The sequence below is a fragment of the Bufo bufo genome, chromosome 6 (genome assembly GCF_905171765.1).
Source record: "Bufo bufo chromosome 6, aBufBuf1.1, whole genome shotgun sequence".
NCBI classification, from domain to species: domain Eukaryota; kingdom Metazoa; phylum Chordata; class Amphibia; order Anura; family Bufonidae; genus Bufo; species Bufo bufo.
Window position 1 is genome coordinate 346,197,365 of NC_053394.1, and position 14,247 is coordinate 346,211,611.

Here is a 14,247-nt window from a genome sequence, read left to right on the forward strand (position 1 = left end):
GGAGCATTTTATGCTCTGATGCTCTCCCTTGCCCTGCGCAGGATCCCACGGGGCAAGGGCTCTCTTACAATAACACACTGCTGGGAGGAGGCTTCCGCTGTTTTACAGGCTAGGGCAGCGCTTAAACCCGCCCATCAGTGCCGGTGACGTCACCGGGCTGACCGCTGGGCGGAAGCCTCCGCCTGGCAGCCCTGATTGCGGCATCTGAGTGTAAAATTAATAATAAAAAAAAATGTAATCAAACTAACCACCTCCATTTGCTCGCGATGGGCTGGCGGCCGCTATCTTGCTTGAAGATCTCGTCCAAAATCCTGTGCGGCACGAGATTACGTCATCACACTGGCTGGCGTGGTGACATATGACATCATCATGTCAGCCGGCGTGATGATGCAATCTCGCGCCACGCGGCATTTCGGCTAAGATCTTCAAGCAAGATGGATGCTGGCGGTCTGTCGCAAGCAAATGGAGGAGGTAAGTTTGAATTTTTTCGTTTTTTATACTATTTCAGGTTAAATCGATTTACTGACACGAAGCACGAGGAAATTCGGCTTCTATGCAAAATAGAATTTATACTGAAATTCGGATCTAATTCCACTTTGTGGGATTCGATTCGCTCGTCTCTAAATGTAATCATTTCCTCTGTACATATCCTAGAGGAAATCACTCATAATTTACATTGTTAACATGAGTTATGACAGTCTCAGCTCTGCTACAACTGTACATTGCAATCTGGTATACAGAAACAACCGTCACAAGTCATCAGTAAGTAGACGCTTTGAATAATAGTAAGAAGTCAATAAAATACAGGATCCACCCAGCTCATTAAAAATTATAGCAATTAAAATGTTAGGAGCGGCTGCATTCCTATATATGTTAGCTGTGCGTGCTCGAGTCACAGTCATATACCCGGGATCCCAGGACACAGACAACATGTCAGGTATGCCAGAGGGTTTTTAATGGAAAAAGAAATCATTTTGGGAGACTGGCTGAGAATTCAGAGGTGTGGATTTACTATACCAGATAAGAGGGGTTTATAGTGGATGACTACGGTGAAGATGCTTGTTGTCCTGGGAATTGACTGATGTGTTCTTTGTGTAAATGGAAAATACTGGAAGAATCCAAAATTATCTTTGTAATGATATTGGGTCAGACAGGATTGTACAGTACTATGTAGCTTTTTTCATGTCTTCACGTCTCTTTGAAAGCAACTTAGAATATTAGCTATTGGCAAAGACTATGAACACCTTCGGGGCAAGTTATTATGATTGCATTTTACTAATTTTGGGCCAAAAAGTATTTTTTCCAGCTGGTCTTCAGAAAAAATGTCAGCTGTTTTTCAGTTACAGGGGTTAAAAATCACTCTGTTTGAGTATCACTTCATCTTTCCCGTCAGCTACCGGCTCATGTGAAGCCTTATGTCTGATCTCCTGACCTCATTTAAGCCATATTCTAATCACTTTAATGAGTTTATTGGAAAACGTTAGAACATTTTTAATGAGGGCCAATTGAAATATATGATTTTTAGCCCAAAATGAGCAATATGAAATCATAAAAAGTTATCCTGAAGGTGCTCATAGATATTAAAGGCAACCTGTCAGGTTGAATATAGTGTGTGATCTGTGGGCAGTATATTGTAGAGCAGGAGGAGCTGAGGAGATATGTAGTTTTCTAGGAAAGGATTTGTGTATTTCATTAATTAAAATCCCTGCTCTTTTGATGCTTAGGAGTCCATTGGGCACTCCTTAGTAGTCCATTGGGCAGAAGGACTTCCCACTGGACTCTTAAGCATAAAAAAAGCAGGGACTTTAATGATATACAGAATCTTTTCACAGAAACCTATATATCAATATGCTCTACATCATGCTGGCCCCCAGATTGAACTGTATATGCAACATGGCACGTTCCCTTTAAATGAGGATAACTCATTTTTTATGTTCTATAAGGGCATATGGAAGTCATAGCGGGGTTCCCCCTTTTGAGGTTTTTTAGTCCAGAGTGGAAGGCTATTCACAAAGAGAAGCTCTCGCTCTGTCAAAACTGGTCTATATATTTAAATGGCTGGCATATAATAGTACATTTAAATGGGCCCTAAGCAATCAAATCTACAGATCTGATATGTTTTAACTAAAGGCCCATTTAAATGGGATAATAATCGCCAGAGTAATCATTCACAATCAGTGTTAACATGCCCAGGAGTGATCAGTGAATTTGATTCAGCTTGGCTTAATCAGTCAGGCAAGTTGCTTTTGGTCCGAATTAATTGGACTCGAACCTAAAGGGCTACAATTGACCTGAAAAGTTATGGGGTCTTCTATGACTGTAGGCAACTTATTTCAAGCCCTTTAATGTACCGGTAACACACATTGCCTGTCTTCTGAATTGAAAAATGCCACCATTTTGAGAAATTCTCCAGAATTGAATCGCCCAGAAAAAATTTTGATTTGACTTGAATTTTTTTGAAAATTCAGGTCAAATTCAATTAGTTTGGAATCGATTTGCTCATCTCTAATGCCCAGGGAACGCACAATGAAAAATAATTTGCTCTTTTCATGGGCAGCATATTCCTGCATCTGCCTGTCTCTTAAAAGATATTAGAGAGGGGAAAATGGATGATCACTTCATCGTCCATGATTGTTGTCACATTTTGGTGCAAGTAAATGAGCATTGACTGACTTGCTACAGTATATCGTTGACTGGTGCTTGTTATATGCAATTTATTTGCCTGTGTAAACTATAACACTTTTTAAGTAAGTTGTTGGATCTTGTCAATAAACTGATCAGTGGATGTCCCACTGCTCGGATCTAAATGATCAGCGGTGATTAGTGATGGACGAACATCTGCCGAGACGGTTCGCGAACACGATCGCGCGAAACGTGATCAAATGTTCGCGAACCGCAAGTTTGCAGAGGGTCCCATTCATTTTAATGGCAGGCGAACCAGAAACACCTTCAGCTCATATTTGCAGCCAATAACTAATTACTAGAAGTGCACAAATAGTCCCACAACACGGACAGTGACATACCAGATGTATTATTCGAATTTGCGATCTCCATTCATTATTTTTTTCAATGCGAAATATCGGCAATATAATTTTCGCGTATGCGCATGCGCACACCAGTTATAATTATTTTTTCCAATACCGTTTGTCACTGTGTGTAGCAGAGGGAACGCAGAAAAACCGCAAACAAATGCTGCTGTACCCAAATGCACTATATAGAAAGTATATTATTGGTATATAACACCCCTGCTTTTATCAGTTTCTTTGGGGGGCGACTGGTATATCACACCAGTTATAATAATTTTTTCTAATTGCGTTTGGCACTCTGTGTAGCTGCAGTATCGCAGCAGAACCGCACACAACTGCTGCACAATACAAATCCACTATAATATGCTTTCTATGTTAGAAATTACACCCCTCTGTACTGCACACCTATCAATAGTACACCTATACCAGGACTTTTGTGGCCCTATTAGCTAGCGTTTTTGTCTCTAACAGCCTGTCCCTGCTCCACACAGCAACCTCTCCCTACACTGGCAAAAGACTGAATGTAAAACGGCAGCCAGATCGGGTCTATTTATAAGGTAGGGGGTATGTCCATGTGCTGAAACGTCTCAATTGGCTGTCCTGTATCACCTGATGGATGTATCATGGGTCAAAGTTCTTCACAATGTAAAAGAATATGGCGGGCGTGAATATCGCCGTATGTTCGCATGTTCGGCGAATCGCGAACGAGCAAAGTTCGCTGCGAACCGACCATCGTGCGAACCGCAAGGCCATCTCTCGCGGTGATCCATGGAGAAACCTGGCAGAAAGTGCTCAATTGCCCTGCAAGTGCCACCACAGGAAAAATGTATTTGCAGATATAATCAGCCAGCATTCTGAAAGGAGGTGGTGCTCTTATCCTGGGTTATAGGCCCATACATCCAAGTAGAACTCTTTGATACAAAACAATCTTCACTTTATTGCCATAAGCAATATACAGGTATATGTAACAAGTTCTCCAGGCTACAGATATTGATAACCTATTCTCTAGATTTAGTCATTAATATCAGTTTGGTGAGGATCTGGCACCCAATACCCCCACCGATCAGCTGTTTCAGGCTGCCCTGGATCGAGGCATAAGAAGAGAGACGCAGTGTGTCATGACGTAGTGGCCTGAGGAAGCTCGGAAGTGCGAAACGGCAGCCACCGCTCACCTCTGCCTGTGGATGTTGTAAGCCTTCCGCCCTCATTCCCCACCATCTACCGCATGTTTTATCATGGATACAATAGAGGAGAAGGTTTTAGAAGATGTCGGTGAGTCCGCCTCTCATTTCTGATCTATGTTGCACATTTCTATGGACTCTTTTTGCTTGCAAATATCAGAAGGCCTGTTATACGGGATATTGCTCCTTTCTGTGATGCCAGAAGAGGTGAAACAGTAGTGCCAGCAGTAGTGCTGTTTTTATTTCCTATATGCTACAGTGTACGGAGCTGGAGGTAGGAAGCTCCATACACTGTGTAATGGCTATGCCAGGGTACTGCAGCTGAGCTCTCATTCAAGTGAACAGGAGCCGAGATTCAGTAAGCCGATACCAGAATTTAGACAGTGTATGAAGCCTTATGCTTCTGCCCTGTAAATTGTATAAACTCCAGCAATGCGACAGTATAAAACAGCTGTTTAGTGGAGGTGCTGGGTGTTAGATTCCCACCGATCTGATATTGATTACCGAATTGGAAGATGTCATTAATATCTGTACCCTGGAGAAGGGCTGTGAAAATAGGTCTCCTACACAGGACAACCTCTGTAAATAAGTTGCTATAGAAATTTTCTAGACTGATCAAGGTCCAGGGTGCATTTTTTTTTTAACCTTAATTATAATTTATGGAAATGTCACTATGGGAATGCTACTGTTCAAGTGCATTTTACTTTCATATTCCTTAAGTCACACATTGATATTTTTTTAACCATCTCCATTATAATTATCAATAGTTTTTCCTGCTGATAATACCCATTCGTCATACTGAAGGGTAAATATAATTAAGCTCTTATTCCTTTTGTAAAACAAATGCGGTTTATTATATACTCTGTAATTAATTTACGGTGGCATCAAATCAATAAATAAATAAATCAATAAACACCATACTAATGCTGTTTAATTTATTAGTCAGTATTTGTTGGAATTTGACAAATCCAGAATATTCTAAAAACAAAAATACGCATTTCGTTTTAAATAATGAATAGTTAATTTTAGATTTCCTAACTAGATATAGAGTCTAAGTGAAAATCAAAATCTTCTTTATTCATGAAGATATTAATAGTGTGAAAATGAGAAAATTAGACAGTAAAAGAAAAGTGATATTAAGAACAACAATGTCTATCAGATGGCCAAGAGTGGTCTTTTTAAAAAAAAAACTGCTCATTTGTATGCCTTTTTTCAGAACAAAAAATAATAATGCTGCGGCCACATTACATGATGGCCAATAGGAAATTGTAACATGCCCTACAAACACAGTTTTCTTTTATTTTTCTACCATCATTTGCTCCCTGAATGACATTTTTTCAGATGTTTTCTCATGAAACATCATCATAAAATTCATTTAAAAATGGCAGATTTTCATGGCCATTTTTACAGTCCAAAAAAACACCAAGAAAGAGACAATGGAGTTTCCACAAGTTTCCACAGCTGGAGAAATGTAGCCAAATTAGAGTTAAAATTAAACTTAAAGGGGAATCCACAAAAACTATTTTGTTTTCATATACCAGGGATTGCCAACCTGCGGCTCTCCAGCTGTTGCAAAACTACAACTCCCATCATGCCCGGACAGTCTACAGCTATCAGCCTACAGCAGGGCATGGTGGGAGTTGTAGTTTTACAACAACTGGAGAGCCGCAGGTTGGCCATGCCTGTCATATACCATACAGATGTGTGAGTACTTAGAGCCCCCAAACCCCCATGGTCTCAACCTATTCATCAATGCAAATTTCACACAGCATTCTTCCACGCTGCCTTTTGTTTTTTTGTTTTTTGTTTTTTTAAAGTTTCCAAGGTTTCTGGGAAAATAATGCAGCTTACACCATTATTCTTGATGTAAAAAATATAAACCTAGATGGAAACCAGTTGACCCATCATACAATGGAACTGGCACAGTGATATGGATTCCCATATACACCATGATGCAGATGTGAACAGAGCCTAAGCAAACTATTTGAAAGGTCCTTTTCTTAGGCCATTGTGTTTGGGGTCTCCAGTATCTCAAATGTGAGGTATGCTGAATATGTCTGCATTCATGATATGTCAATCAAAGCTCATGGAGTATAGCTGACCATACACTTTAGGACCAAATGGTCAGGTTTCTGGGTGCAGTTTTGGAAGGCAAAATCAGGAGTGGATCATAAAAGGAGTATAAAGGACAGATACAAATTCTGGTCTTTTTTTTTTATTCACTCCTGGTTTTGGCTTCCAAAATTGCATCAGGAAACCCAATCATGTGTTCGTATCCTTAGATAACTGGCAGCAGAACACAGAAATTTCAGTGGTAGTGATCGAACATCCATTTCATATGGCGGCCTCCTGACTCTCCCCCGAAGGAAGATGCCGGAGATAAGAATCAGGCAGTTGGATTTCAACTGTTCAATATTTTTGTCCTTGGGTAGATAAGTTACTCTAGAGGTGTCTGGCAGTGGCTTTCTCTTCTCATTCAGGACACATGCACGCTCAGCTGAGTTGAGTCTGCATGTTAATGGAGAAGATTGGAGATATAGCCGTCAGCTAAACAAGCATTTAAGGAGGCCAAAGTGTATCTTGTGGACAGGGCTGCTATGCAGCTGATACAGAAAAAGTCCCAGTTTCTACTATTCTAACATTTATTTACAAGTGTAAAAAACCCTACCTCTGCAATCCTCCACTTTCTAATTTTTTGCTTTTCTATCTAACCCTAATAGCACAAATCTATAATGCAAAAGCATCACTCGAAACAAATCAACTAAATAGTGCAATTAAAGCTTATTAATGTGCGTATGGTCTTGTGGCACACCTTACATTTCCAGCCTTATGTTTTTATTCCTTTTCGCTTTTACTAGCTTGTGTTTAATGATGATAATTAAAGGCAGCAAATATAATAGAGAAGCAGATTGTGTTTCATAGACATGTGGCAAGAAAATGAACCTCTCTTGATTAAGAAAACAAAGCTGTAAGTGATGCTCAGGTGGCCTGACCTACATAGCTAGAATATATGTAACATGACAATCCAGAACTTTCATTATGTGACCTGTGAGTGTCTATGCCTGTGTTTTACAAGTTCATCCAAAAATAACGTAATCCTAAATCCAATTCCTAATATGTTCTAAAGCCATCTATAAAACAGCTCAGTAGGAACACTACATCAAAATACCTTCCCAATTATGTTCAGAAAGTATGATCCATCTTGAATTATTCCTCCCACAGGCGGCAGAAGTCTAGTGAGGACTCTGAATCTCACCTGTTAAAGGGACACTGAGACAAAGTTTTGGTCAGTGGGGGTCCTAACGCTGAGACCGCTACGATTACTAGAACAAGACAGAAGCACTCACATATGGTGATCTCTTTCCACACTGCAGAGGACAGAATCCAAACAGACCCATATATATCAGCTTAGCCTGTCTCCTGCAGCGAGGAGAGTACAAGATATGTGCATTAGAGATGGCCTTGCGGTTCGCCCGGCGGTCTTTTCGCGGCAAATTTTGCTAGTTTGCGATTCACCGAACATATGGCAATGTTCGCATGCGCCATATTATTTTGCATTGCGCCGAACTTTGACCCATGACACATCCATCAGGTGGGACAGGAAAGCCAATTGAGACGTTTCAGCACATGGACACCCCCCCACCCTATAACAGAACCCGATCTGGCAACCATTTTACATTCTGCGTTTTGCCACTGTAGGGAGAGGTTGCTTTGTGGAGCAGGGACAGACTGTTAGGGACACCAAACGCTAGCTAATAGGGCCACAAAAGTCCTTTTAAGGACTGGTATAGGTGTGCTATCGATAGGTGTGATATACTGAGGGGTGTGATATACTTATAATATACTTTCTAACATAGAGAGTATATTATAATGCATTTGTAATGTGCAATAGTTGCGTGCGGTTCTTCTGCGATACCGCAGCAATATAGAGGGACAAACGCTATTGGAATAATAACTAATTGCAACTGGTGTGATATACCTGTTGCCTCAAAAAAAACTGATTGAGGGGTGTGATATACCTATAATATACTTTCTAACATAGAAAGTATATTATAGTGCATTTGTATTGTGCAGCAGTTGTGTGCGGTTCTGCTGCGATACTGCAGGTGTTATTGGAAGAAATATTTGCAATGGGTGTGATATACCTGTTGCCCCCCAAAAAAATGGATTGAGGGGTGCGATATACCCGCTTCCACAAAATACTGATTAAGGGGTTTGATATACCTGCTTCCACAAAATACTCATTGAGGGGTGCGATATACCTGCTTCTACAAAATACTGATTAAGGGGTTCTATATACCTGCTTTCACAAAATATTGATTGAGGGGTGCGATATACCTGCTTCTACAAAATACTGATTAAGGGGTTCTATATACCTGCTTCCACGAAATACTGATTGAGGGGTGCGATATACCTGCTTCCACCAAATATTGATTAAGGGGTTCTATATACCTGTTTCCACAAAATACAGATTGAGGGGTGCAATATAACTGCTTCCACAAAATACTTATTGAGGGGTGAGATATACCTGCTTTTACAAAATACTGATTAAGGGGTTCTATATACCTGCTTCCACAAAATACTGATTGAGCCCTGCGATATACCTGCTTCCATAAATACTGCTCTTCTCTAGGGACTTTGTCACAGGGTCATTTGAAAATGACAGGCAGAGGAAGAGGCAGGCCGTTCCACAGGGGTTGTAGGGGTCGGACAGGTGCACCAGGCCGGAGCCTAAATGGGAAGATTCGAGAAGGTGCATGCGATTATGTCAAAGGACGCACCAGAGTTGGTTAAGTGGCTCACTAAGCCTTCCTCTTCTGCACCCTCCTCATCCTCTGTATCTGCACCCTCCTCAATCTCTGCTGTGCGCACCCCCAAAGACACCACCACCAGCGAATCAGGAAGAGGAGGTAGCAATGGCCGCCACCCAGCATTCTGACGACAGTACCCGAAATCTCTAATGTCAGTGGTGGTGAAGGTGACAATGATGACGTGTCGATGGACATCACATGGGTGCCCACAAGAGAGGAAGAGGAGGGGAGTTCAGAGGGAGAGATGGAGCAGCAGATAGGAAGGAGAAGGAGGAGAAGCAGGCAGAACTCGCAGTGCACAGGAAGCAAAAAGCAGACTGCAAATATATCTGGAGCGAGTCACATCTTGCGCTCCCAGGACGCCGGCACATGGCTCCGCAGTGTGGGCTTGTGTTGCCATCTGCAGCCTGTGCTATCAATGAATAAGTCGTGGTAAGCCCAACACTCACCTAGGGACGACTGCCTTAAGAAGGCAACTGGCCTTCCATCACCGAGCCAAGTGGGAGCAACTCTGTCAGAACCCACAAAGCCACACTCCCGACGCTCAGCGTCCTGCCTCTTCTCCTCCCATTTGTCCTCCACTCCACCTTCCACCGTGCTGTCGTCGCATTCGTCTGGCACAAGACAAGCTTCTGTTGCCCAAATGTTCGATGTTAAAAAGTTGATGACACCAGATAACCCTCTTGCCCAACGGCTGCTGGCTTGCCGGAACTGCTAGCCTGCCTTTTACTATAAACTGGTGGACTTGGAGGCCTTTAGAAAATTTGTGACCATTGGCACACCGCAGTGTAAGGTCCGTGAAAGGGAATATTTCTCCAAGAAGATCATCCCAGAGCTATATGGCTAGGTTCAGTGGCAAGTGAATATATCTCTGGCACACAGTGTCGGTGCCAAGATACATCTGACCACAGACACGTGGTCTAGCAAACACGGGCAGGGAAGGTACATAACTTTTACTACCCACTGGGTGAACCTTCTGACAGCCGTCAAGCATGTAACCCGTGGCACCCGTGTGGATTTGGTGTTACCGCCACGGATTGCATGCAGGCCTGCCTCTTCTTCTCCTCCTCCTACTCCATCCTCCAGCTCCTTCTCGGCTGACTCCTCCTTTTCCACTGCTACCCCCTTTTCCGCTGCACCCCCCAAGCTCCTCAGAACCTATTTGACGTGCCAGGTGAGATGATGCCATGCTGTGCTGCGGCTGTTGTGCCTGAAAGCCAAGAGCCACACCGGTCCTGCACTGCTTTCAGTTCTGCGGTCACAGGCCGATCAGTGGCTAACCCCGCTCAATTTGACAGTTGGTAAAGTGGTGTGCGACAACGGTGCAAATCTGCTGAGTGTGCTGAAACAGGGAAAAATGACACACGTGCCATGCATGGCACACATCCTGAACTTAGTCATGCAGCGATTCTTTGCCAAATACCCTGGGGTCCAGGACGTCTTGCGGCAGGACAGGAAAATCTTTGGCCATTTTAGAAGATCTTACACGGCCATGGCTCGCCTTTCTGACGTTCAGCGGTGACACCACCTGCCCGTCAGACGTCTGATTCGTGATAGCCCCACGTGCTGGAACTCCACCTTGTATATGCTTGATAGGCTGCTCCAGCAGCAACGTGCCGTTAATGACTACCTGTACGAACTCTGCAGCAGGACAGGTTCTGGGGAGCTTGGTTTCTTTTCACCATGCCAGTAGCTGCTTATGCGCGATGCATGCAGACTTCTGCGGCCATTTGATTAGATCACCAAACTGTTCAGTTGCAGCCAGGACATCATCACTGACATCGTACCTTACACCTTCTTGTCTGGAGCATGCATTGAGTCATGTAATTGATCAAGCCGTTGAGGAGCAGGACTGGAAGATGAGGAAGTCGTAATGCTGAATGAATTCCCAGGGGGGGCTACTCCATCTGAGACAGGTAAGCATGAGTATGAAGAGGAGTCAGAGGAGGATGGTGGCTGGAGGGAGGAGGATGAGCAAGAAGAGCAGGCTGAGGGGGACTTTTTGGGATCCCTGGTGTTGTCCGTGGCTGGAGGGAGAAGACCAAGGACGACATTCTCCTGGGCAATGAGCAGCAGCCAGGGTGCTCCACCGCTTCCAATTTAGTGCAAATGGGAGCCTTCATGCTCCAGTGTTTGAAGAGGGAACTCCATACAAACACAAAATGGCAGACATTTTACCAGCATTTCCAGGCCTTGCTGTGAGGGATGCTGCATTCTGCTGTTGTGAGCGCTGGCAGAGGAATTTCCACCCACAGCGAAACAGGTGCGGGTACCAATCCTACCGCGCATGCAAGAAGAGGGTGGTTTGAAGCTGTCTTGGTCACTTCGGATATGAGATCAGCCAACCCATCAGAATAATAAACTCATGATAGATGACAGAAAACTGGATGAGGGTGGCAAAGAAAAGGGGAAGCTAAAGTCCTAGGCCTAGTTCACACTGCCTTAATTTGTTAAGTAATTTCCATCATCGATTGCGAGCCAATTTTGGTACAGAGGATGGGAGTGGTAGTGGCCCTGATGTAGCGTTGTGTTACAGTGAGTTCCCTCAGGCCGTCGCTCCCTGGAGTCAATTCAGTGAAGTGGTAGATCAAAGAATCAGGCCAGGAGTAAACATATAATAGTCTCTCTTTACTTAGTGCAAAACATAACGTGTGGCCTGTGACAGCAGCAGTAAATACAAAGTGCAGTCTCTGGCACCAGATGAGGAAGTTTGGCAGCTGTTTGGATGGCTGCAATTCTGCACTTAGTTGATAATGGCCTAGTGGTTGTTGGGTAGGTGATGGTGTGTGAGCTGTTATCCCTCACCTTGCAGCAGTGTCTGTAAAGCTGTAACTCACTGATCACTCCGCTGTCTGGAATCTCAAGGCTTTACATGAGGCTGTCTTTAGCAGTTATTGTTGCAGGAGAGGGGTATCTGGTTCCTGAACTTCCTTCACAGGTAAAAATATATGGTTTATGGGAGTGGGCGCTCTAAAAGCTACTTCCTGACTCCCCAGTATCAGAACAGGACCTTGTCTGTCCCCTCTTCTCCTAATTCTGAATCACTACACTTGACTTACCCCTCCTGGCACGAAGTTGGACCAGCCCACTCTTACCAAGAGGGGAGGAACAGGGTGGTTAACTCTGTTCCTGCAAACCATTGCCAACGATTACCTCCCTTGCTGGATTAAATGGCATAGTATGAAAAATACATAACATTACATATAACATGCAGCAATTGAAGATACTATAGTAGTACCCCCCGGTCTGGAGTACTACAAATGTTTGATTGGTGATTTTCATAAATGATTGTGTGCCAAAACTAGATGCGAGTCAAAAATACAGAATCTTTCAATTATACCTTATATTTGTATAGGGGCATAGCTATAAGGGAAGCGGGGTAGCAGCTGCTTTGGGGCACAAACTCAGAAGGGGCCCGATGAGGTGGAGGACTAAAACATTTTATTGTCAAGGCCCCCCTCAACAGTCTTATACAATGACAGTAAATACAGTGACACTATAGGAAACGGACGGAGCAGCTGCCAGCTCTCGTCTGACAGCGCAATCTTGACTAGCCTCATGAGTGGGTGTTGCACAGGAGTTAGGAGTTGCAAAGAAGTTGCTGGGGGAGGGTAGCTCATTCAAAAATTTACACCCCTGGCACCACTTCTGATTTTGGCTCACAATCACTGATGGAAACTACTGATCAAACACTGACAAAATACTGTGTGAAAGTGGCCTAAGCAACTAAATCACAGAACATGAATCAGATGTAAGGTAGTTGCCTAAAAGAAAAGTTAGTGAGAAACAGGCAAAAAGAATCCTGGTTGCTTGTAAAAATAAGGTATATTTGTATAGTTGCCTATTGGAAAAATCACAAACTAAAAATCAAAAAAGAGATTTTTGCTTTTGCTGTCCTTCCTAATGGACACTGTTATCTTTTCAAGATATCTGCAAGTGATGACTTCTATCACAAATGCCAGATTAAATACCAACTACACAAGCAGTGTTCACACAATTCTGCCTGGCCCTGAGTTGGGGGTGAAATCTTCAGCTGTTTAGTATGAGGCGCAGGTGTAGTGAAGAAAGGATACATCACAGTACACCCGGAAGAAGAGCGATGCAGCATCACTGAAGAGGAGAGAGTGCACTTTGAAGTATCCTGCGCAGGCGCAGTAAGGTAGCTCTTAGCTAGTGAGCATCCTTTCTTCACTACTCCTGCACTGTATACTGAACGACTGGAGATTTCACCCAAACTTATGGCCAAGCAGGATGATGACGTAAACTCTGCCTGGCCCTGTCAATCAAGTCTGGCAGAGTGTGACCAGAGGTGAGAGAACGGAGCTTCTAGGAGCAGGAGCAACACCCCCTTGCTCCTAGAGGCTCATTGGAATATAATAAAAGTTATTTTTTCTCAATAACGGGGACACATAGCGAGATGGTACTAAGATAGGTATGTTCATCTCACTTTAGCGCATTGCTAATGTCAGCCAGATTGATGCCCATGTTTCTGCGGACAGAAGCCCTTTAAAGCTGTCCTGTGATTGCTTGCTATGGGAAACAAGCAGTATTTGTATAGACAGTTTCCTCAGTCTGCTCCATCTTTGGTTCTTCTCAAAGTGAGGTGGTCTCCACCAGTGAGGCACAGCACCCTCCGTCCAGTTCTTGTTGAGGTACAGCAGGGGAGACAGCTTTCACAGAAGTGACTAAACGCTTCACAGGCCTTTCTGTGGTTGTTCTACTCTAGCTACACCAGTTCCCCAAGAGATCATATGAGCTCGCTGTGACTTTTCCATATTCACAGACATTAATACAATATAATTGGTACTGACCCATCAAACATCCCACTTTGTTACACACCTATTATTAATGTGCAATGCTGAGTCAAAGATTTTGTGAGTTTGACTAAAATTCCATACATGTTCATAGAAAATAGACTCAACCTTGAGGCAGGAGACATAGTGAAAAGTCATTGTGTCATGGACTTTCCTGATTATCGATACACTGAACGTTCCTGAAACATACTGTGCATGTAACATCATAAATTGTCTTTCAGCTCTGCAACTTACCAACCATGACTTTCATCTGAAAGAGAATAAAGAAGCTCACAACTGCGGTGCCTACATAGGCGATGACCTGGTTGTACGCAGGGGTCAAGATTTCCGCGTGACACTGACCTTTAGTGGATCTGTAAATGAGCAAGATAGACTGCAGTTCACAGTTTCTCTGGTCACTTCATCAGGAGGTAAA

General features: G+C 43.3%; 1 protein-coding gene across 4 annotated transcripts in view; it reads left to right on the forward strand.

Moving 5' to 3' along the window:
- The first annotated feature begins 889 nt into the window (after window positions 1-889).
- The window catches only part of LOC121004148 (protein-glutamine gamma-glutamyltransferase E-like), a 59,332-nt gene continuing 45,974 nt past the window's right edge, over window positions 890-14,247 (forward strand). For all 4 annotated transcript variants that reach the window (XM_040436283.1, XM_040436285.1, XM_040436284.1 and 1 more), the window contains exons 1-2: window positions 890-937; window positions 14,054-14,242. In XM_040436283.1, coding sequence (XP_040292217.1) covers window positions 931-937; window positions 14,054-14,242 — 196 coding nt within the window. In that variant the 5' untranslated portion in view covers window positions 890-930. The remainder of the gene's footprint in view (window positions 938-14,053; window positions 14,243-14,247) is intronic.